This window comes from Amia ocellicauda, chromosome 23 (assembly GCF_036373705.1).
Source record: "Amia ocellicauda isolate fAmiCal2 chromosome 23, fAmiCal2.hap1, whole genome shotgun sequence".
NCBI lineage: Eukaryota > Metazoa > Chordata > Actinopteri > Amiiformes > Amiidae > Amia > Amia ocellicauda.
The window spans coordinates 12,214,098-12,238,161 of record NC_089872.1 but is presented as its reverse complement, the minus strand read 5'-3'; the positions used below and the strand labels follow the sequence as shown (position 1 = coordinate 12,238,161).

General features: G+C 38.8%; 5 protein-coding genes across 6 annotated transcripts in view; 2 read left to right on the top strand and 3 right to left on the bottom strand.

Annotated features, from left to right (window-relative positions):
• Positions 1–2,098: 2,098 nt before the first annotated feature.
• c1d (C1D nuclear receptor corepressor) lies at positions 2,099–5,776 on the bottom strand. The gene is made up of 5 exons (XM_066696573.1): positions 5,688–5,776; positions 5,032–5,175; positions 4,783–4,849; positions 4,640–4,695; positions 2,099–2,610 (listed from the first exon to the last, which is right to left on the bottom strand). The coding sequence occupies exons 1-5, from the start codon at positions 5,742–5,744 to the stop codon at positions 2,431–2,433; spliced, it is 504 nt and encodes a 167-aa protein (XP_066552670.1). The 5' UTR covers positions 5,745–5,776; the 3' UTR covers positions 2,099–2,430.
• Positions 5,777–5,885: 109 nt separating this feature from the next.
• LOC136718819 (uncharacterized) lies at positions 5,886–15,564 on the top strand. The gene is made up of 19 exons (XM_066696570.1): positions 5,886–6,240; positions 6,363–6,570; positions 6,677–6,843; positions 7,053–7,183; positions 7,773–7,939; positions 8,330–8,415; positions 9,069–9,149; positions 9,271–9,385; positions 9,889–10,061; positions 10,390–10,611; positions 10,854–11,056; positions 11,222–11,359; positions 11,503–11,637; positions 11,724–11,952; positions 12,200–12,401; positions 12,577–12,811; positions 13,373–13,515; positions 13,723–14,285; positions 14,721–15,564. The coding sequence occupies exons 1-18, from the start codon at positions 6,082–6,084 to the stop codon at positions 13,986–13,988; spliced, it is 3,060 nt and encodes a 1,019-aa protein (XP_066552667.1). The 5' UTR covers positions 5,886–6,081; the 3' UTR covers positions 13,989–14,285; positions 14,721–15,564.
• Positions 15,140–19,102, bottom strand: dnaaf10 (dynein axonemal assembly factor 10). The gene is made up of 8 exons (XM_066696571.1): positions 18,773–19,102; positions 18,246–18,346; positions 17,899–18,029; positions 17,677–17,778; positions 16,946–17,061; positions 16,603–16,737; positions 16,033–16,130; positions 15,140–15,867 (listed from the first exon to the last, which is right to left on the bottom strand). The coding sequence occupies exons 1-8, from the start codon at positions 18,956–18,958 to the stop codon at positions 15,660–15,662; spliced, it is 1,077 nt and encodes a 358-aa protein (XP_066552668.1). The 5' UTR covers positions 18,959–19,102; the 3' UTR covers positions 15,140–15,659.
• A 394-nt stretch (positions 19,103–19,496) lies between these two features.
• Positions 19,497–22,517, top strand: pno1 (partner of NOB1 homolog). The gene is made up of 7 exons (XM_066696572.1): positions 19,497–19,800; positions 20,005–20,154; positions 20,361–20,444; positions 20,805–20,865; positions 21,522–21,639; positions 21,803–21,873; positions 22,171–22,517. Exons 1-7 carry the CDS (start codon positions 19,609–19,611, stop codon positions 22,236–22,238), a joined length of 744 nt encoding a protein of 247 aa, XP_066552669.1. The 5' UTR covers positions 19,497–19,608; the 3' UTR covers positions 22,239–22,517.
• Positions 22,518–22,641: 124 nt separating this feature from the next.
• LOC136718824 (calcineurin subunit B type 1) overlaps positions 22,642–24,064 on the bottom strand; it is a 22,615-nt gene continuing 21,192 nt past the window's right edge. For both annotated transcript variants that reach the window (XM_066696574.1, XM_066696575.1), the window contains one exon: positions 22,642–24,064. This exon is cut by the window's right edge and continues 834 nt beyond it. The gene's annotated coding sequence lies outside the window, so the exon portion shown is untranslated.

Here is a 24,064-nt window from a genome sequence, read left to right as displayed (position 1 = left end):
ACAGTACAGCACTTTTCATGGACATTGAACAAAGTTACAGACCATGACCACAAACACTGGGTCACAGATACAGAAAACAACTAAGAGTCCAGCTGCAAACAGCTGTGCGGGGATTTTTCATCTTAATTGCAAAGAATAATTAAACAAGTTTTCTGATTGAGGACATCACTAAAACCTCTTTATTGTAATGTTTATATTTTATAAGGAAAAAGGTACAGCTGTCAAAATGTTTGTGGACGCAGGCAGAATGAAGGCTGGAAGTAAAACCCATGAGTTGTGTCCAAAATGTTTTAATACAGCTAAACTAGTGGCAAACTGAAGTTCACCTACAGAAACAAACAACTGTTCTCCAGAATCCTGCACCTAGAAGTTGTGCCCTCTGTGCTCAAACCATTACATTATTTAACAGGTGCCATCAACCGAGCCAAACTTAATTCATCTGCAGCCATTAACCTTAAAGGAATGTATAATTAAGTAACATTTGACATGTGTGTGGTTTAGTCATGTTAGAAGGTTAGATTTTATCAAGTTGTATTAAACAGTTTTGCTGCCATTATTCTGCCACAAATGTAATGTCACAGATATCGTGTTTACAAATTATTTGAACAGTTTTTGTTTAAATGGTCCTTTCCTTACTGGGATTCTAGTCTTGATATGATGGGATAGAAACACAAACTTCCCTGGCCAGAATGTGGCATTTCTCACTACAGTCATTTTCTGGATTTTCCCAAGAACACACCATTACTGTAATTAAAATGTAATTCTTGTCAGCCCCAAACTATTCCTGTTAAAAGGTGCACATTTATTCGATGCTGTTCCAATACCATGGCATTAATAAATATAATTAGTGGTGTGTCTGAGCCATTAAATGCTGATTCCAATGAAATTATTGCAGACTAAAAACACTGCTGCACGATATGCATTCTTTGCCATATCACCACACAGAGAAATTAAACTGACACAGAATTACAGCCGCAGCTCTCCCAACAACAGTCATCCTGTTCTGAAGCAATATTTTAATTAGTCCCTAAACTACCTCTCAGATTTTACTTGTCATGTTCTTGCACAACTACCTTTCAAGCAAGTCTTAACACAGATCCCACTGTTTGTTGTTTCAGAGAGGAAAAAAAAAAATGTTCAGTTTGTCTGTGGAAATAAAAGTTTCACATTGTAAAATAAATCACAAGTAAATGAGCTTTGACACGAAACCTTTCCTTGCCCTCACTCTAGCCCTCGGGTTATTTGCATTGATGGTGTCAGTATCTATTACACACTGATGTCTCCAACAGTAATGATACTAACAAATAAAAAGAAATAAATAAAGTCAAGACGGAAATTGAACTGCATGTCATCTGACTGCAGTTTGTTTTTCTATTTCGTTCCTGGGTCGTGTTCTTGGTTCATGACCAAATTTGTCCTCAGTGAGGATATATGGCACAATTACAAGTTCGGGGATTTAGTAGCTCATAATAATAATAAAAAATAAAAGCACTTTTTCAATACACTCCTAGAAAAACGACATGGCTGGACTGACACGGGATCTCAAACTGAGCTGAACCTGAAATCAATGAAGCCGAACAAGCTTAATTAATTGGTAAAGAAGGAAAACACTTAAAAATACAAAACACCATTATAACATTCCTCAGACCAGGAGACAATCATAAATGGTTGCAAAACAAACATAAAACAACGGAGCCTGCTTGAAAACCATTATGAAGTACCCTGAACAGTACCCTGGAGCATGGCAACTCGTCTGCTTCCTGCGTTTGATTAGCACGGGCAGATTGATTTGACTGGAACGCACAAATGAAAAGCAACATTTGAGTAAACATGAGAAGTTTGGGATGATTACAGGAAAAGGAGAGGAGGACATGAGGTACATTTTACACAATGCAACTGAACATGTTCTATATATTGTGGATATAAACATGTACACACACAATAATTATGTGAACAAATGCCGATCCAGTCTTCTCATTGGCAACTTCATAGAACATGTTTGATCCATTATATTTAATACACATCAACACAACAACAACACAATCTTTAGAGAGAATTTCTACATACAAACTTGACTAATGTTAAACTCATGACACAATTTGATGTATACTGTATTTATTTTGTTTGCAAATTACTTGATATTCTATGTACATATTTTCAGACTCTTACAATCTAGGGATGAATGTTGGGTTGGTTTATGCATATAAAATACAGGTTCCTACATTACCAAGAGCTGCAACGAAAATGCAGTTTTTTTTCCAGCAGTGTCTCGTCTTAATTGCAAGTACGGGAAAGACAATTGCTTATTAATTAAGTGTCTTCAAGCATTGTCTTGAGAAATCCCTTTATCTTCACACAATTCACTCAGCACGGAGAGGTTGTCGTCTTCGGCACGCGTCCATTCTTCTCCTCTTTTGTTGCGGTTCTTCTTCAGCTCCGCTTTCTGCGTTTTGACTGATGTGAACCTTCAGGTGCAGCCTTGGGCTCCTCCGACTTGGCCTCCCACAAAGCATTTCTCAAAAACCTAGAAGCTGCTCCTTTGTCCAGGCGGGCCGCTCTCTTTCTGTCAGTGATTTCTTTCACTTTGTTCATGTAAGTTCTTATTCTCTCCTGCACAATGAAACAAGTTTATGGTGATTCCAAAGCCATTGTTGACAGTGTTTATTCACTAGAATTTCATGTGACAGTAGCAATTACAATTATCTTGCCATAGCTTTGCGAGTGTGTGTGTGATTGCAGAACAAGCACCTCTCTGAGACAACACTCATTATAATTTGGCTGTGTGGATCCAACCAAGATCATTCTCTACAAGCAGAAGGTATTTTCTGCCGTCCAAAAATTGAGAAATATCTTTCACTTCACAGTACGTAAGTATTCAATAAGTATGTGAGGGTAATTTAAAGGTTTGAATACTTAAATATGTATCTATTTGCAAGAAACAATGGAACAAGTTGTATAGCACAATTATTATTTTTAAATAAAGTATGGATATTGGAATCCCCATTTATATGTGAGTACAACAGCATTGGAACTCTTCAAAGTCAAATACACTGCTCAGCAGGGAAAGACAAAAACAAATCTAAGAATTGTGAAATAAAACTTAAAAAAAAAAAAAAACACTGACGTTTATTGGAAGGGCAAAACATCTCAAGGAACATAACTATTAAACAGTAAACTCACAATGCACCTCTGGCCAAAATAGAAACATGTGAGCTAACTTAACTTGTAAAAGATAACCAATCCCAGACATACACCTACTTCCACCCCCAGAAAAAGAAAAAAAAAAACTGATTACACAGCCAACATTATGATCCCTCACAAGACATGCGAAAGATCTACTCAGCTCTGTATCATTTTATTTTTTAAAGTAGTAATTCTGTGCGGGATTGCATATCGTTTAGAGTTAGATAGTAGATATAACAATTATGTGATTAATAAACAGGAAACTAATTATCTGGAGCTCGATATCAGAATGGAATTCTTCAAGAAAAAAAAAAAAAAAAAAAGTACGAGACCACATCTCACGTCTACTGCCAAAAAAGCTTTTATGCGAGGAGAATTACAAACAAAAAAAAAGTTATTTATAGGAAGAGAAAATTATGGCTCGGTTTAGTGAAGAAGTTGTTTTTGTGCTGATGTAGGAACTGAATTCATTTTGGTTTCAGATGTAACCCATCAACAATTTACATATTTACATATAAACACATGATTTTATGCATTTCTATTGCGGTAATTTTGTAATTATGTATTTTATATAAATGTGACTACAGTATATTGCTTCTACAGTAGAGAAAACCATTTTTGAAGCAGTTTCCTTCATAAAGTGCTTGTGGAAAAATAATACGAAATGTTTACAAAGGGTTTAGATATTTGGATGATTTCTACACTTGTCCTATCAAATGATTTTAAGTTTATATACAGTAACTTCGTATCCGATATCAGATTTATGCAACTTTATTACTTGCGAGACATTTGTAGACTTTGGAAATCACAGATATGCTGCCCAACTGTGTTAAATATATACAGTACAGATGCTCGGCTTAATATACAAATACTTTATATTTTATATTTTATTTCTTTGTAAACAATATCTGACCGATTGTAATATCTCTATCGAATTGTGCCTTGTTATTTGTTTTAAACCAAAATAAAATATGTCATATCCTTGCACAGGGACAACATATGAGGCAATATTTGCTGGAAAATATACACCTTATCTAATGTACAGTGCAAGCCTTCTGTTCTGACCACTGTGTAATTGAAGGAGAAATAAAAATGGTTTTGAGATTCTTAGAATAATTGAATTTCAAGATGTATCCTGTAGCTGGCAAAAGATAAACCAGATCACAAAACACCACGTAAAACTGTCACAACTGTCACGTTTCCCCATATAACATAATAAGACTATGCCAAAAAAGCTTTCAGACTGCATTAGAAAACAATTTCCATATAAAAAAACATATCGATAGTTCAGATCTAGGCAAGTATAGTCACAAGCCGGGGTGAAGTCTATACATTTTAATCGGGATTTTACTATCCCCTAGCGTCACATCTGTTCTTGCCTGGTCAATCCAACAGCAGAAAGCAGATGTTTGTGCGTTTGATTTTTAAATAATAATAATAATAATAAAATACTTACCAATTCTTGTTTAACTGCGTGCTCTTTGGGGTTTATCCCTTGTGTCACCAAGTATACTGCCAAAGGAGAAGAGATTAGATGTATGCATACACACAAAAAAGAAATAATCTTTGTAGAGGGATGTTCTGATCAGAAATACTTACTCCAAAACAAGGAATTCAGGGAATAAGCCGAGACCAGATCCAGTTTTGCTTGTTCAAGGGGGTCCAACTAAAATGAAAAGGCACAAATCACTATTCCACCTTCATACATATACAGTTTAAATTGACAAAGAAATTAAACATTACAATTTACCAATTCATCATCATTTAAGAATACTGAACTTCTGTGTATATATCTTGATGATAATAGTGCAGAGATATCCCTGGTATTTAACCTTTAATGTGACTTACTTTCTGAAGAAGCTCGCTCCTAGAGATGGACATCATGGTCTTGATCATCTCATTCACAGAGCCCAGGGAGGACTCAAAGCCTGTCAGGTACTCTGCGATCTCTGACGGATAGTCTTCCACAGGGACATCTTCATCGGCCATTTTCTGAAAATGAAAATAATGTCTAAAAACACAATGCACTGGCTAATATTTGCACACGTCTCACATGTCAACACCTCATAGCATGTGAAGAGTCTAATGTAAAAGTAGTTTTCTGTGTTTTGGGGACATGTGAACGAAAAATTGAACAAAATGTTTGCAAAGTTACATTCTGTAGAGAAAAGGTTATATTTCGTACTGACTGGTTACATTGTTAAAACGTGACTTAAATCAAATTACTAGCGTTAATATAACTCTATTCCACTAATGAACAGGACAATGTTTTCTTTATTAAACAAACCCATAGCACAAAAATCCTGAAATTACCTTACTTGGCATCTTAAATATGATGTATGTCTATATTTTTAAATGAATATTAAAACTGAAATAGGCTAACAGGAATCGCAATTGTTCTAACATACTGTTCATTACGTTGCAGCAAGAAAATAAAACTATATCTACAATAATGCGAGTAATAAATAAGATACAATTTCGCAAAAAGAAAACACTAAGCTCACCACAACTTCCACACGCGTTTCACAGCACACTTGTATTTCCTGGGTTAAAGGTGACATTTCAGGAAATGGTTGTTGCGCGTTGCATTGTGGGAATTGTAGGCCTCTACTATAATGCAACGGTTGTAACTGTTGTGGTTTTACATTCTCCTCGTTAGAAACTTGTTTCCCAGTTAAAAGAGATGATGTGATTTCAACCATATGCAAATCTGGCATTGGGATGAATGGTCTCATACAAGATAATACAAATGCATTTTAAAAATAGGATCCAATTTAAAACAATAGTTGCACCTGTTCCTATGGCTACATCTTGACACAGAAACTAAACAGACAAAGACGGACAGCTACTCGTGTCGTTCATTTCCATCTTAACAAACCGTCTGTAAGTGCAAATGCAATGGATAACTGCGATCTGGAGAAACTCTCTGTCTGCACGGGAAAATTAGATCCTCCTTTTCAGCCACTGATAACAAATTATAAAGTGAATGTCCCGAGCAACGTCAGTAAAATAACATTAGATCTACTAACTAGCGACAGCGGGGCATCATACAAAATTGTAAGTAGGAATATATATTTAATTATATATCTTGGGGATGCCAGCATGCAGCAGTGGATCGATATAGGCTGCTGATGATGATGATGACATATACCGTGTTTTCAATGATATATATTTTTCAGCTGGGTGGTGACGGGTCAAAGGTTATTCAGCTGAAAGATGGGATGAACATCATTGACATTGAAGTAATAGCTGAGGATGGCACGACTAAAAAGTACACCATCCAGGTAACTAAGCTGTCCGCCAGCACTGCAGAGCTGCACGGTCTCCAAATACCTGGGCATGCGCAGCTGCAGCCGGAATTTGCTCCGGACGTTTTTGAATACACATGTGAGTCAAATTCAAATATCTATCTGTCGATCTATATACATAGTTATGTATTCTGTGCATTGCTATTCTGCTATTAATATATAATTGTTTTCCAATGCTTTGGCAGGTACTGTTGCTTTTTGTATAACTGCTGTAACTGTGCAGCCAAAGGTGCCAGACAGCAACATGCAGGTGTCAGTGCAGGACGCAGACGCATGCGTGGCTGTGCAGCTGATGGTTGGAGAAACTCTGGTTGAAGTCCAGGTTTCTTCAGCAGATGGCACCAAATCCCAAGTAAGAAACTCATCGCCAGGGACAGACATTGCATTGAAATGAACAAGTGTTTCACAGTGCTACCCATCAGACAGTTCAGAAGAGCTGGCATGGGCAAATAGGTAGCCAATCTTGGATCATTTTTTATAGCACATCATATGTATATTGTCTACCTTTGAAATATACAAGTCAGTTAAAGAAGCATATTGTTTTCTACTTGTCTTTTTCAGCTGTACACAGTCGTGATCACTCGGGAACAGATTCCTCATATTGTCACTTTCAATGATTTAAAAGACCAGATCGAGTTTGAGTGTGCTATCTCTCTAACGGCATTTTACAGGCCTGTCTCAATTAATGGGAGGTAAGGCAATAACAGCCTTTACAGGGCAAAGTAATGTTTAATTGGTTGATCTCTTGTATAAGCCCTGACCCAAAACCAAGTCTGTAACCTCTATCCCTAACCTGGGTGCCAGCGAAGTGTGGTCTGGGGGACGAACGGACGGCCGTTCTGGACTTTTCCAGAACGTCCAGATGGCCAGTCCGCCCCTGTCTCTGTCTCAAGAGCAGCTGTACATTCAGTGTGGTATGAATATTGTCTAATAATTGTCATTAATCCAATATTGGCACCAAATGATATGAAGTATGACCTCCAAATTTCTTGAGGACATCATATAGGCATCTACCAGCATACCAAGTTTGGTGAGTTTCTGTCTAGTAGTTTTCATTTGATGGCCATTTGAAATATATGGCGGAATAATAATAATAATAATAATATTATTATTATTATTATTATTATTATTATTATTATTATTATTATTATTAATAATAATAATAATAATAATCAGAACAATTACAAAAGGTGGTCCAGCCACCTTTCGTTGCTTGGCCCCCTACAAATAATATATCAATGTGTTGTGTAATCACTGGGGTTCCTATTGCCTTTTCTGCAGTGATCCAAAACACATCTTTTCAGCTCCATACATCGACGTCCTCACCCGAAGGTCAAAGGTGGACCCCCTGGATGAGCGTCCTCTAGGAGAGGGCTGGAAGACCCCCGAGTATGAGGTGGAGAGGAGGATGAGCGCAGCCCTTGTGAAGTGTTGCTTCAGCTTTCAAGGTACATACTCTCACTTGTGTGTGAACCTGTGAACTGTGGCTGAGAATAAAAAAGTTTGAATAATTACTGATGAACAAGCGTGACCATTAGCAAACAGAAGCTGTTAGGAAACCTTCCTCAGAAGACAGTCTGAATCAGTGATGCTCAAATGTTTTAATTCGCACGACATCTGGGCGAGATTTCTTCAGCATCCACAGCAATTAGTGGTTGGAATATTTTAAAAGGATGGCTGGCGGATTAGGAGCATTTATCAGATAAGGCATTCGTGTAAACTAGATTATGCTACATTACTCCCATTATTAATTGTGTTGCCAACATTTCTTTTTTAATGACATTTTAATTAGAATTACCATCAGGTGAATAAAATGTGTTTTCTTTCTTAATTGTAAGGTTGTGAGACTGTTGTGAAATTCTCAGATCTCGGGGAACATGCGATACACTGTCCACATAAGCAAGAGCCAGAGCTGGATGCAAAGGTCAGCATTAAATATTGACAATCTGTTTTTATCAGAGTCACGGCTTTGGATTTCACTGTGGCTTTCATCTTTTTTAATATGAAAATAATAAATATGCTCTACAAAGATCCCTATTTGGCAGTGTATCTAATGTATTTTATTAAAAGACAAACAAAAACAATACAAATAGGCAGTATTGTAAAAGTTTATATATTTATGAAGTTACATATAAATGTACGCCAAAAAAAAGTGGTATAAATATTTGTTTGTTATGCTTAGCAAAATGTTGTTGCTATTAAAAATAGGTGGATCATTTCAGTTCATGTCACTGAAATGAACCTCATGCACGGTCTACAACTAGTTTGTTTATCACTTGGTTACTGTATTACTGGTTGTGGCATTGCTAGGTTACTCTTTTGTGGGTCGCATTTAAAAGATCCTTCCGCCACTACTTCAAAAACATTTTACAACCTGCTTCAACGTGGCCGTGTTAGCCATGAGTACAAAAACACAGTGGGGAAAAGTATTCAAATGTAAGTTATCTAAATATATCATGATAAACATATCTGTTCCAAAACAGAGTATAACTATAATAATGCACTAATAATTATTTCCTTAACAAAAACAGTAGGAATGATTGTTTTAGTAAAATACGAAATGTCTTCTCTTTTCAGGAGGTCACAGACTCGCAGTGGTACAAGACTGACTTTGCATCTTCAGATAGTCCTGAGATTCAGACCAAACATACTCTAGAGGTACAATACAGTCATTGTGGTTTGATATTAATATATTAAGGCAATGCTTTGACTAGGGATGAGGATGAGTGTGGGGTTTGAGGTTCCTCCACAACAATCTAAGAAAAACACTTTTTTAAAGGCAAGAAACTGGGAGAGGAGACTGCACAAAGCATTGGGAGACAACGACGTGGACAAACTCTGCCGTCAAGCCGACGAGCACATTCAACTATACAAACAAAGGCTTCCCAAAGCAGGCATGTTTTTTGTTTGTTGTTGCTCTCATTTATTATTCATCTAACTTTGAGTCGAGGCAAAATCCATGTGTTGAACCAGAGCTGTGAATTCATGATTTGTTTGCATGTTTCCCTTCAAATGAAACAGAAAAGCAAAGCGATACTATTGAAAATCATAAACCAGGATGGATCCAAACTGCATTTAAACATTTTAATGAAGCTCTTTATTCCTCATGCACCTACACGCCGAGTATATTCTATACAAATATATCATTCCCCTGACATCCTCCCACATAGGCAAGATAATTTGGCTGAAGTGTATTTCGCGAATAATAGAACACATTATTTATATAAAGATCTCATTGCTAGATACCCAACTTTAAAAGAGAACTTACACAGTTACACAATTTACAATCTAGTGTGTGCTTTTGTGCATGAAAACTAAAAATAAAATGAGAGGAATAACTAAACATGACTGCTGGCTGAATACTAATCCCAGTACTACCTCTTATGCTCGAACTCAGGAGACCTTACTCAGTATGAAGGAGTATCTCCTCTCGATGCTTTGCACCACGTAGCTGTAGACTATGCTTCAGGGATCAGCCTGAATTCAAGAGATCCAAGGCTGCACTTCTGTTTGGGTCTGGCCCTGGAAGAACACTATTATGCTACTGAAATCTACGGGCTGAAGAAAAAGGTACAGGACAAATGGCACGGCATCCTTGTAGGTTCTCTACCATCTTGTGTTTCCTATATTGTGTTTCAAAAGGTTTCCACTGTATTTATTTCTGATTGAACTGACTGTGGATATGCGATTGACTCAGCCTCCCGACAGGGTTATGAGCTTCCTCTAAAGATGTCTCCCTGTTCACCTCTTGTGCCTACACTCACAGAATCAGACATAATGAATAGAAATCCGTGTTAATTTATCTAGACCATCGTGATGCACTTAATCAGTATTAAGTGGGGATGAAGGAGAGTTGAATTTGTTCCCCTGTGGTGAACACTGCTTTGGTCTTCATCAGGCCAAAGAGGAAACACAAGACCTCAGCCATGCCAAGGCTGCTGGTAGGGAAGAAGAAATCCTGGCTATTTGTAGGCTGCATGGACTCCAGGGTCAGCCATCTCTGGAGAACCAGCTCAAAGCTTTGGATGCTGAGTTTCAGCAGCTGAAGGAACAAGGCCAGTCCAGCAGGGCTGACTACATCCAGACCCTTTTCATCTGGCTATCAAAGCAGGCTGGAAAGGTAACTTGGCAGTTATTTATACTTCAAAGAGATGTTCCTTTCCACGAAGAAGGTCAAGAGGGTTTTTCAGAAGTTAAGCCTTTTTATGTGTGTGTTTCGTGCTCAGTGAAACTCTGATTTTATATTTTTGTCATGGAAACCAATTTAACTACAAAAGATTCATTCAAATGACTGCAATTTCAAATAACTGTTGTAATTACAAAAACAACAACAATAATTATAGTGTGTATCCCCTTGTTTAGAGTGGAAGGGCTATGGTTTCGGATGAAGAAAGTCCACTCCACCGAGCATTTCTGAAGTATCTGGATGCCTGGTCTTTGAATCCTGAGCACTGGGAGTACAATCTCTATGTAGGCAGGCATCTACTGCTGCAGGGGAAATGCAGAGAAGCACTACAACACCTACAGAAAGCTCTCGCCCTGCAGCCCTGCAGAGCGTCCACGAGGTATCGACTCAACACAGCGGCGGCCCTCGGCAACTCTGCTGTGTTGGAGCTTTTGAGCTTCTTGCTTTTTTGTTTTGGCGTAAATGCTGGCTAAAATAACAATTTCAGGAGAGGGGCATTGTCAATATTTTTATTTTAGTAAGGCTAGGGTTTGTGCTGTCTCAGGTTTTACACCGGCCTGGCTCTGCTGCAGCAGGACGGAGGGCCGGGTCCGCGAGAGCAGGAGGCAGTGATGTATCTACAGCAGGGTCTGGAACATGTCCTCGCTCAACACTTCACCACGGCAGGGGGCTCTCCAGAGAGGTCTGTGCTCGATTCACCAGCCGCCAAACTGCTCCTCAATCAACCCATCAGTCCTGATTCATAAGGCACTTTTTACAAGGACCATTCCAAGCCACAGAAATCATGTACTGTTTAAAAAACGAATGTGTTTTGTTTGTTTTCAGAGAACACCTAGAGGCGGCAATCCCCCTCTCTGTTACGAACGCGCAATTCCTGAGGGGCTGCCTGAGTCTGGGAGAGTGGCTGAGAAAAGCTCCAGGTCCCGGGAAATCCATGAGCGCCGAGCAGGTCCTTCACATGTCAGTGTGAATCCGTATACCCCTCACCGAGAGGAGAGTCACGCACACTGCATACGTGTTCACTGGTTTTCCTTTTTTTATCGCAGCGTGGCGGATGCTGCAGCGCGGAGTGTGTGTGGGCGGCCATCTCGAGGGGCAGTGGGCCAGCAGCTGGAGTGGGTGCTGCTGGAGGCACACTATTCCCTCCTGGAGGATCTCGTGGCTCAGCCCAGGGGCAGAGAGCACTGGATCGCCAAGCGGTGCCAAGGGTTAACTGCCCTGATAAGACTGACTTCCATTCCCGCCTGCAGAGAGCTCCTAGACATGCAGGAAAAGGTACCCTGTGTCTGACAAACAGCCTGACTAAGGGAGATATTATACTGTAGTGTGTACACATATCCAGGACATAGAAGTCAGATGCCAACACGCAGATGTTAGGAGTACAGAGTACAGAGTACAAATCTAGTGGCTGCTAGACTATTGTTTTCTCATATGGCTGTTAAAGCTCCTGGAGGCTTTGTCAGGGCCTGTGCTTGCAGATTAAATAGTCATCCTGTGGCATGAATCGTCTTCATCTCAACAGGTCTGCCAGTTAGGAGTCCGTGCCACTCCCTGCAGCAGTCACGCTCTGTACCTCCTGGGTGCAGCACAGCTGGCTCAATACGATAACAACCCCGACTCCAAGGACAGCCCACGTGTGCTCGGCGAGGCCCGCCTCAGTTTCCGAGCCAGCATTGACCTTGAGGACATGCCAGATTCTGGACCTCCCCCGACACAATTAGCAAGTAAGCGGGATATGGGCTTGGCACAGCTTGAACACTTCTTGTGTTATATTAGACAACTGTAGCACTGATGTGGAGTAACTGCACAGCCACAGTTATTTTGGCTCGGTCTTAAAGCAGAGAAGAACATCCCATTCACTGCTGACACGTCAACAGAAAATATTATTTTTTAAAACAGGCCAGAAGTGGTGGCAGGACCAGGTAGAGAGAGAGAAAGAGAAGGGGAAAGCTACTGAGCCGTCACTCAATGTAACAGCGCCCGCAGGGAGAGGAACAGCCCGGGGGAGAGGGGCAGCAGCTAGACAGCGGGCCGCAATGCCAGCAAAAGCCCCTGGCGCCCGTCCAGGAGGGACTCCCTCGCCAAGAGCTGTGCCCACTGCCCAACCCAGCGCTGCCACTGCTCCTGCTGCAAGGTCACAGGCCAACACAAGCACACTGTCCAGACTGCGGAATAGGACACGTACATAAGAAACTGCTGCAGCTTGTTAGTTGCTAGTTTAAGTTCCCCTACTTGTGTATCTACATAATCCAAAGGACTTTTGCTATGTTTCATGTCAGAAAACATGCCCCAATGACATCTCCCTGGAATGTGACATTCCAGGGAGATGTCAATGGGTCATGTTTTCTGACATAAAACATAGCAATTCTTACGATGCTGTAGTTTTGCAAGTACACAGTCAACAGACATCCACAGCTGCACGAGAAGTAACCACCAGACCTTCCCTTTCACTTCCCTTTTAACACCGCTGTTTGAACAGAGGGCATTTTTAGATCTTTTTTGATAAATGTCTATATATAGTATTTAAATGAATGTGTATTTTGTAACTCATTTCCAAGAAGCTCATAAATGAAAGCATATTTTGTGATTAAACCACCGTTAGGGGGTGACACATTTTTCCAGTAATTTCTCTCACTGTAAGCACTGTATATTTGGTGATGAGCTTTAGCCGTCTTTTCTGCTACTTCTCCACTAGGGGGCGAGCTGGTGCAGCAACTCCAACCAAGTCAACGGGGCCAAACTCATCTCCCAGTAAAACCTCAAAAACACAAGTCATACCCAGGAAGTCAGACAAAGCAGACTGCTGTCAAACTCCAATAAAACCAGCGACCAGTGAAGGTGATCAGTTTACTGATAATAATGTTAACACACAACAAACATTATGTCTATATATCAATAGCAAGGCTTTCATATTGCCACTGAAGAATGGTATACATAGATTTCATTGTACTGAACTTAGTTTTGTAGTTTTCTTTCATGAAATACCTGTCAGTGCCAGTGAACTGCTTGAATGATGGCCACGGTTCTTATTTTTATATATTGCAGACCTTCCAGAGCATAAGGCCACAAGTGCCGTCAATATACCCGTTTCAGTAAACCGAAGATCACACACCCCCCGGCTGGGTCTCGCCCGCGCTCTTTCCCGGACTGAAGACACCCAAGGCCAGGCCTGCCAGCTCTATGAAGAAGTCATTACAATGGCCCCAGAGGCAAGCACCGGGTTTCCAGAGAACCTACACAATATCAGACAAACCTCAGGAAGGACACCATTGTATTTTGGCAACCATCATCTTTATTTTAGCCATCTATGAGCCTACTATAAAGCCCTGCTGGTCACTCAGATTATTGAAAGGAGATAAACCACATCAATGCATTTCTTTTTTAGGTTCACGATGCCTACATCGAGCTCGCTGACCTGCTGATGAAGTCTGATCCTCTGGCCGCCGTGGAAATATACTGCAGGTTTCCTCTGAAAGCTGCCGCGGAGCAGACCTTCGACGATGCCTTCATTACAGGAGAGATCGTGAGGATTCTTATGAAACAAGAGTTGTTTGATCATCCAAACTTGGCTTCAAACTTCATTGCGTATGGAAAGGTCATGGGACTACGTATGTACTACTTAAATCTGAGATGCTTAACCCAAGTAAATTACTATAATTGCAACAAATAATAAGGCTAATTACTTAATAGTTGCTTTCTCTCGATCTACAGTAATTCAACTTGATAAAATCCATGTTTGAATACTGTTTTAAATGTATACACTTTTGAAAGCAATGTAGTTTCCTCTCCAATGTATATGGCTATTAAAATAATGTATTTTTAAAATCATCTTCAAAAACTGAAAATACAGCATCAGAAGTTTTGGTAATCTTCTAAAACAAATGGAGAAATCCCTGCGTCTATTCATGTAATCCAATTCCAGAATATGTGTGACTAGGGTTCATATTTCCACATCTTCAAAACATTTTAATCAAATGCATATTTGAAAGGAAGCACAACTGAATGTGGAATTTAAACTGAATTTGTGGTTTTGTGTTTTGTAGGATGCCTGGAAAAATACATTAGTGTTCTTGAAGAGAAATACAAAACAAATCTCTTGAAGACCATTTATGCAGGCATCTACGATAAAGCCGTCGAAGACAAGGACCTTCAGGAGTTTTTTCGATTCAAATGCTGGTTCTAAGCAAATCTGAATTTGTGTCTTGGTATGCAAATGCTTTTGGATTAAAAACAGGAAACTGTACAAAGTATGTTAACAACTGTTTTGTAGTGGGACATTTTACCTTTATTTTCTTGATATTGTTCATGTTTTCATGTTGTTAATTTTTGTTTTGTTTGTAACGCAATCGTTAGTTTGTACTTCTTTCTTCATATCAGTGGGATACTTTATTAGTTTCGTAGAGATATATATAGCTACTGTCATTTCAAGAGAAACCACCCTACCCCCCCAAAAAAAATTAACTTTTTTTTTTTTTAAATACATGTTTTTAATACAAATCAGAATATAACATCATAAAGATGAATCAGGTATTTAGATTGTGTCATATTTATGCACTATACAATAATCTGCTTTTGCTTGGATCACATACCATACCTCACTGCTTCAGACAAAATAACTTCTGAAAGGAGATCTACCATCTGGATGAAATATGAGGAAGTACAGAAGCGATGCACTGAGACGATAATACCAACGTGCTGCTCAGTGACCTTTGAGAAGACTTTTCTCGGCACAAATGAAAAACATTTCCACAGAAATGTATGCAAAAGCCAAGAAATGCAGTGGTGAGAATCAAGTTAGCAGAAACTACTTTACTGGACTGATAAAACCTATGTGTTTATTTATAACATTTCTCCTTGTAAAAATTATAAAGATATGTTTAAAAAGCCTCAGATGTTCACCTGCTTTTACTCATGTACACTGTCTGCCTCCTGAAATCAGTTCTAGGTTCTTATAGGTAAGGGACTGTAGCAAGTATACCTTTCTATACTCGGTTTAGTTTGGTAACAATCAGGACTCTCAGGGTCTGGTCGAAGGCCGAGCACACACACAGACCCTGCTTGTCGGGACTCCAGTCCAGGCTGGCGATGGGCTGCGTGGACAACGTGACGTTCTGGAGGAGGCTGACCGACCCTGCCACTCCCATATCCACATCGTTGGCATCCTTCTTAATTCTCTGAGCCGGGTACTCACTGAAATAAACACAGGGTTAAGAAATATTAGATTCATTTCTTTCACGTTTTGAGAACAGAAACTGCAATTCTTGCCATAACATTACACAGTGAAACAACATCTAGAAGCTAAAGCAGACAACACTGATAGTTTCATGTGCACACACTGGATAGATCACTACTTACTATTTCCAGAGATGCAAGTTCCCTGCTCCCCCTGCTGTCATGAAGATGTCTCTGTTTTGTGGCAAGTGTCGTACTTGCCAGACTGTAGATTTATGGGCCTATCAAGGACAACATGAGTATAAATTCAGAGGAATATTCAAGCATTTCACAATGTGTGTGTAACATGCTTCAAAAATATTATACAAACTACAAGTGCTCCTGTCCCCTCCCATCCTCTCCCCTCCACCCACTCACTGCACTTGCTCAGTCTTCAAACACTGAGAAAACACTTCTGAACATACAGACCCTGTTTCTTCTAAATATACTAACATAACACAACCCAGGGACTGGCAAAGCTAAAAATGCATTTCATTTTCATAAAGGAACTGTACAGGCTAGTGTTCCAGTTGAGCATGTAAATGTGCTCTTTGGCCAACATTCCCATGGTCATCAGCATGTAAAGCAAACAGCCTGCAAATATTTCCAGCTGTGAAAACTGAAAAAAAAGCACCTTCTATATGTGAACAAGAAAAATAACCATTAACACATTTTCCAAACAGGAAAGCCAAGAATCTCTCTCCAGTTAATTACCTTTTCAGAGACGGAAGCAAAACCTTTTGTGGGGTGTTGGGTTCTCATGTCAAAAACATGAAATTTTCCTTCTAATGATGTGGCAACCAGCTTATTCATATTAATATCTTTTCTATCAAATTCAACACAGCACACCTGCAAATAAAAGCAATCAAATTTAGTATAACTATTGTCTTAATACTACTGTAACATAAATGCTACAAATTAACTTACAAAAAATGTCATTTCATCTTCATATATACACGTATATATGTGTGTGTGTATAACTTTTCCTGTAACACTACTGAATAATAAAACCAAATACTTTGATCATAAAATGTTAGAAACTGCTACTATACTTTACCCCATTTTTGATGTTTGTTTCCCATCTTAGTGACATATTCCTTAGATCAAAAAGTTTAATATCTCCATTATCATATCCAGCACACACACAGCGGTCCTGATCATTGAAAGCATGACCTAATTAAAAGCAGAATACACAAGTTAGAATAAGGATAGGAAGGGAATAAAAACAATTGTTAAGAACAGTACGTGTCAAAACGTGTTATTTTTAATTAAATATATGTAATCCTTTAACATCTACCCAAACTGCTTTATAACAATGATCTCATTCTCATTATTTTAACATGACACGTATATAGAATAGAACATTTATCTCAGCTCACACGGCTGTCTGTATTCTTCACCTGATTTTATATACTTGTGTGTATAAATAGTATTTACACCCTATGTACTGTAAATGCATCTTTTAATAAATTTTCTTCGATTAAAATTCAGATTTCATCTCAAAAGGCACTTTGAACAAGCAAATGGAGAGCCCACAGACAAAAGTGCACTTGCTGACTCATCTAATTAAACATTGCTGCAAAATTATATAATATCAATGATCTGGATACGAAAGCAAAGTTAACCTACAAATCTGTTTTTATTTTACAATGTATTAAATGAGGGGGGGTGAAACAGGTTTTGTTTTGGTATAGGGCCTTGACAATGTTTAATTTGAGTCCATAACATCCAAAGGTTTTGTTAAATAGGATATAAAAATGTAATTAGGTCAACTTTTCTGAGGCGTACCAAATGCTACAGTCCAGCAGTCTCGCTTCGCTTCCCCTTCGGTTGGTTCCATGTTGGCAACTGGGGTATCTTTCTGTCTCGGGTCCCAGACCTTCACCGTTCCTGCGCATCAGTCAGAAGAACAGGAAAAAAGATTTTACAATTTGTATAAAGAGAAAAGTATCTGGCATTAGTTGTACCCAATTGTAAATAACAAATCGTTAAGAAATCAAACTTATTCACCATCTCTGCTTCCTGTCACAATTTCTGGGGCTCCCTCCCCAATTCCCAGGCCTCCTACACCATCAATGGTGTTCACAATTTCCTTGTGAGCTTTTACAGAGTAAACTGGCAGATCTGGGGCTTCGAGGTTCCTACAAACAGATTTCAAATTAATTGAATACAAACTTAAGCATGCAATATAATGCTTCTTTCGCAAGAGCAAAATACAATTTAAAAAGATGCATCCTACTACAGTGTACTAGTACTCATTAATAATAGCTATGCATATCATTTCCACTGTTCCTTCAAACAGGACAACACCACCTTTCATCTACTTAATCAAAATAAGACGTTTTAATCATATTTACCATACATTGAGGTTGCCACCGAAATCCCCAGTGGCTAGATGCCTCTGTTGCAAAGAAGTGGCCCCAAATGTTCCACACTTAATCGGCTTGTCTTTTTCAATCTGTCAAAACATAAAATCAGATCAAACCTAGGCAAAACAGCAGATAAGTAGTTAAGATACAGCATCTCCAATAAAACATACTTCAGCATTTCTGGGTCACTTGATGCCTGTCATTGCAAAGCATGTTCAGGTGTATAAAAGTTGCAAATGGATTCAACCGTCACTCAAAACAAATCCATCCACCCTTATGATAAGTACTATGTCGTATTTTACGCTTCTAATTCCCTGCAAAAACATTTACATAGTTGTAATAAAGTGACACAGAGGGGAGGCTGCGTGAAGGTTTGGCCATGTTTGAAGCTCACAACTGGCAATGCTATGGTAACAGTCCAGCCCAGTAGTATTTTCTAGAAACACATTGTACTTTTACAGTAACAACACATAAAATAACACATGACAGAGAAAAACAGAGCAGATTATCCACACCTCTTTAACCATCTGCAGCTCTCCGTGTTGGACCTCGTAGATCTGCATCACCCCGGACCCCCTGGCGAAGTTGCCCATGCACACGAACTTGGCGCTGCAGGGGATCCATTTGCAGTCGAAGAGGGTGTAGTTGAGGCTCTTCTGGATGTGCGAGATAATCTGCGGCTTCTCCAGAGGGCTCGACATTGTTTATTTGTAACGTATATTGAACAAATATTAATACACTAAGGAAAATATACACACACACAACGTCTGAACGACTAATTGAGGGTTCACCCTGACTCTGCCAAACTGTTCTAGCAATAACCAACTCAAAACACAGCTTCAGGACCCCACAAGCTCCAGGGTGTGGCTTATTCACTGCCTGTAATGTAGGACTGTAGACGCAATACTAGGCTATTAAAAATGATAATATGTGGTATAATCATTTAATTAAAACGTGTTGTATTTTTTACAGAAATATAACAAAGTTAGTATGGTTATCTTACTTTTAAATAAGTACCATGTGTGATATATCAATAATAAAATTAATAATCCAATAGATTATTCTACAGAGCAATTAGTCCTATTTAAAAAAAAAAAAATCCAAGAATGGAACGAATTTATAATATGGGCTTGTTGTTATCGGTTTTGTTTTGTACCATGTAACCTTTGGGTCCTAAACAGGTAGTGACGTAACGTGAAAGTCGTCTATTTACATTCATGAAGGAGTGCTCCGGTTGGCACATTGAAAGGTCCTTTTACAAGATGGTGTCCGTACACACGTGTTGTGGAAGCCAGTGTGTCTGAAAATCGGACGGACGTTCAGCAAAGTCTAGGGTCAAATACAGTTAATCATGGAAACCGAAAACACAGTAAGCGAAGCAAGCGCCGGTGCGGAGCGTCCAACCAACACGGATGAGTTTAAAAAAGTGAAATCCAAAAAAAGCAGCCGTAAGCGTAAAGTAGAGGACGGGGCAATGGACACAGAGCAACCAGTCGCCCGCAAGAGGCCCGAATTCCCACCTATATCAGGGGACAAGCTTAAGGTAAACGTTGTCAAACCGTTATATTTAATTTAACAACACGTCAATTATAAAATGTAATACTGTGGTAGATGGATTGATGGGGGGGGTGAAGTCCTGTCGAGGTCCATTTTGCATGTATGTTGGCTAGACCGCTTCAGTCGAGATCTACCATTCACAAATCACCTTATATAGATTTTAATGTGTAATGTATATTGTTTTATTCAGGGAGGATCGGATGAAATGCGAAAAGTCCCCGTCCCATCGCACCGGTACACCCCTCTGAAGGAGAACTGGCTGAAGATTTTCACTCCCATCGTGGAGCATTTGCATCTCCAAGTCCGATTCAACCTGAAAACGAGAAACGTGGAAATCAAAGTAAGTCTGGTTTTGTCAACCGTTAGAAATAACCCTGGCAAATCTAGACTGAGGTTGACCATGTTATGTTTGTAAAATGCAGAGGAATTCTAGAGCGCAGAATTGTGTTGGACATTCTAGAACATCTTGAATCTTAGGACTTCTATGAATAATTATACTGTAAATACATATTTCAGATTGTCTCTCTTAATACTTTTCCCCACCAGACCTGTAAAGAAACTGAAGATATAAGCTCACTTACCAGAGCCACAGATTTTGTGAAAGCCTTCGTTCTAGGATTTCAAGTGGAGGTGAGTTTCATCCCCTCGGACTCTTTTCACAGGCATAATGGAAATCTGATTTCTCTCTCTCACACAGCAGATGAAAACATCAATTCTGTATTTCTGTATCACGGCAAAGCATATTGATCATGCTGGTTAATATGAGTTTATGATTTTGTGGTTGTATTTTGCATGTCATCTTTTGCTGATGGCACTGCGTGGAGCTTTCCCCCAGATAGAGGTGAATTTGGGACAGAGGACAGGGATCAGTATCAGGCCATGCCCTTTGACCCCAGTTCTGTCACTGGCTCTCAGGCGTTTGTTTAATTGCCACAAAACACTACAAGTGCTGTATTGAAGTACTGAACATTGTTTTTCATATGTTGACAGGATGCTCTAGCTCTCATCAGATTGGACGAGCTGTTTCTAGAAACCTTTGATGTCACCGATGGTAAGTATTGTGTTGATGTTAACAAACCCAGGGCGATGTGCTATTTATTATGTTAAAAACTGCTTTAGGGAAATTACCAGCATGTGGTAGTGTATAACATTTGAATATTGTAGCCTGGATGATTGAATACATTGAAATGGAAGCTACGCCTGTGATTAGTTGTTCTGTCTATTCCTGCTTTTCTCAACTTACTTTGGATGAGGTCCAGTTCTGGCAAAATCTTCTTCAGCCTGTGTGGTAAATTGAATTGTTCTGGGTTTTTCCACAATGTATATGGTACTGTCCCACCCAGCTTGTTAACTAGCTGTTAGTCTGAAAGGAGGGGATGCTTTACAAGGCGTACAAGCAGGGTTCATTCTGGCATCAGTGCACCTGTTCACTTGTATATCTGTGGCAAGCAAAGCAGTGTCTGTGCTCTTTCCATTAAGTCACTTCTAGTGTCCAAATAATCTTCAGCTGTGTATCCTCTGTGCGGCCTGTTAATAGACATTGACAGGGCTCGAACCATGCTAAGAATAGGAGTACAATTCTCTACATAGGGTGCCTTTTATAGTAAGATCTAAGAAAAATGCACACTTACATACTGAAAAGGAATTGTCCAGAATGTCTTGATCTGGTTTCATTTTGGTTAACTTTTTTTTCTTCTTTTTTTAAAGTTAAACCATTGAAAGGAGATCATCTTTCCAGAGCAATAGGCAGAATAGCAGGCAAAGGAGGAAAAACTAAATTCACAATTGAAAATGTGACCAGAACAAGAATTGTCCTAGCGGATACGTAAGTACTGGAGTTTCACACACTTTGATTTGTGAGGAAGGCATGACTAGATTTGAAAAGCCTTTTTACATTATATTCCCCAGAAATCAGTTATTCATTTTCCAAATGTTCTTGTGTATAGTTTTAGAATTCATTTTGAACAATTTGTTCTTTCCACCTACAGAAAAATACACATATTAGGATCCTTCCAGAACATTAAGATGGCACGGACGGCTATATGCAATTTAATCTTGGGTAAGTCCCCTTTTATGTAGGCAATACAGATTTACATATGGCTATAGGCAATGTGTGTTGCAGTTTCCCTCTCTGTCCTGTACAAAGCAGTTCAGTGTTTTTATTAAGCAATTTCATGCAGTCTTTCCCCACATCTTTCAATGATCCTGTTATTGTTGCATCTGTGATATTTGCACAGCACTGATCAGTATATTCTCAGTTTAATAGCTTTCAAATGCTTTTTACACATCTACATCCCCGGCTTGTATATTATGAGGCATCCAATTACAGAATGGTCTTTCGTTTGCTTCCCTGCAGGAAGCCCACCATCTAAAGTTTACGGGAACATCCGAGCGGTGGCCAGCCGAGTCGCAGAGCGGTTTTAAAGAGGACCGTGATGTAAACGCACTTGCCTGGTTTAACCCTGGAACACCAAGCCTGTTGGACAGAGGACTGTTGGGATGGGACATGGAATCGGTTTAATTTAAGATCTCCAACAATTGTACATAACTTTCTGTAACTATGAATTTCTATAAAAGTTATTGGCAACTTGAAATATTACTGGCATATTGCAATAAACTGTAAAGATCAAGGTGGGCTTGTTCAACACCTAGTACCAAAGGTGGAGTGCCATTTTATTGTGGAATAAAATTACACCAACTGAATGACACTGGAAGTGAAATTAAATCAAAAAGTAAAATACATTTTGGGTTTAGCAGCTTAGACTGAACAGTTTCAGCTCTTCTGTATTACTCACTAAACAAAGTCTGCAAATGATCATCACATCAATAACAAGTTTCAAAGGTTTTATTTTCATACAGTATGAAGTTTCCAATAGTTCCCACAGCATATGATGCAGCATGCAGAGAAGAAATAAAAACCTAAACATTCAACTTTAACCATTTTCCCACACCAACTAAAAGAACTCAACCCCTCCAAAAAGGAGTGAATGTTTAGCACTAAAGTCTAGAAATGCAGCCAAAATAACACACTAGCAACACAGAGAGGAGAGAGCTGTAACGAAATGTCTAACAATACTTATGTACAAAAAAAAAAAAAAATTTAAATCAAAAATAAATCCACAAACTGTTTCCCCTTGAAGCAGAGCACGTGGCAGTTGACACTGGAACAGATATGAAAGTTTGCTGTAAATTCGAGCAATGCACTGATCCAGAAGATAAGTTACATGTAGTGGAGTTTCTTCTGTTAACATTTACCAAAGTTTGGCAACTTTTTTTTTTTATTTATTTATTTATAATATATGAACATTACAATTAATGTAAACAAGAGGAACATTTCAAAATTGATCTACATGCAAAAAAACTCCATGTCATGCAAGGACACCAAGCACCTGGATCTCTTACAGACAGAGCCCGTGGTCGTGCAGCACTCAATTGAAGAACAGCGAAGGCAGGGAGGTGCTTGTGGTCTAAAGTCTGAAGTGGAACCTGCCTTTTGAGCAATCAGTCAGTAAGCGTAACTACACAACGAGGAAGCCAAATCCCACACCAAGGAAGTTTCAGTTTTGATTAGTTTTTCTCCCAGCCAATTATACCCTCTCAGAAACAAAGGAAGGGATGATGGAAAGGGGAATAAAGCTAACTTTTATTAATGCACACCCTCAAACTCACAAATAAATCCATCACACACGTAACACTAATACAGGTAGAGTAACTAGCTTTATAATAATAATTTAAAAAAAATCCACATAAAGGGCACTGAAAAGTAACTCGGAGGTATAAATTTAGCTAAAAGTAAAGTTTTCCTCCCCGTTAAAAAAAAAAAAAATGGTAAAAGGTCAACAAAATTTATCCCTCATTTACCTAATATACATATAAATCGGTAAAAAAATTACCTTTTTTTATTCATTTATTTTTATGCTGCCTGCAGTAAATTTTGTAAATGTAACACTATAAAGCAAGATGTGTTTCTCACCTATATTCACAAGTTATAAACTATTCATATGCATGACACTTCAATCATTGAGTTTTTAGAATATATATATATATATATAGCTAATTAAATCAGAATAAAACAATTCAAAACATGGTTTACCTTCACAGCTATTTAAAAGGTAATAAAAATACAAAATACATTAAAATGTTCCAACTGATTTAATAGAAATGTGTTTAATTAATGTAATTGATTTGTTTACTTAGGGGATGGATGGATGCAAACTGTTCACAAATTGACCAGGATAACACAATGACCT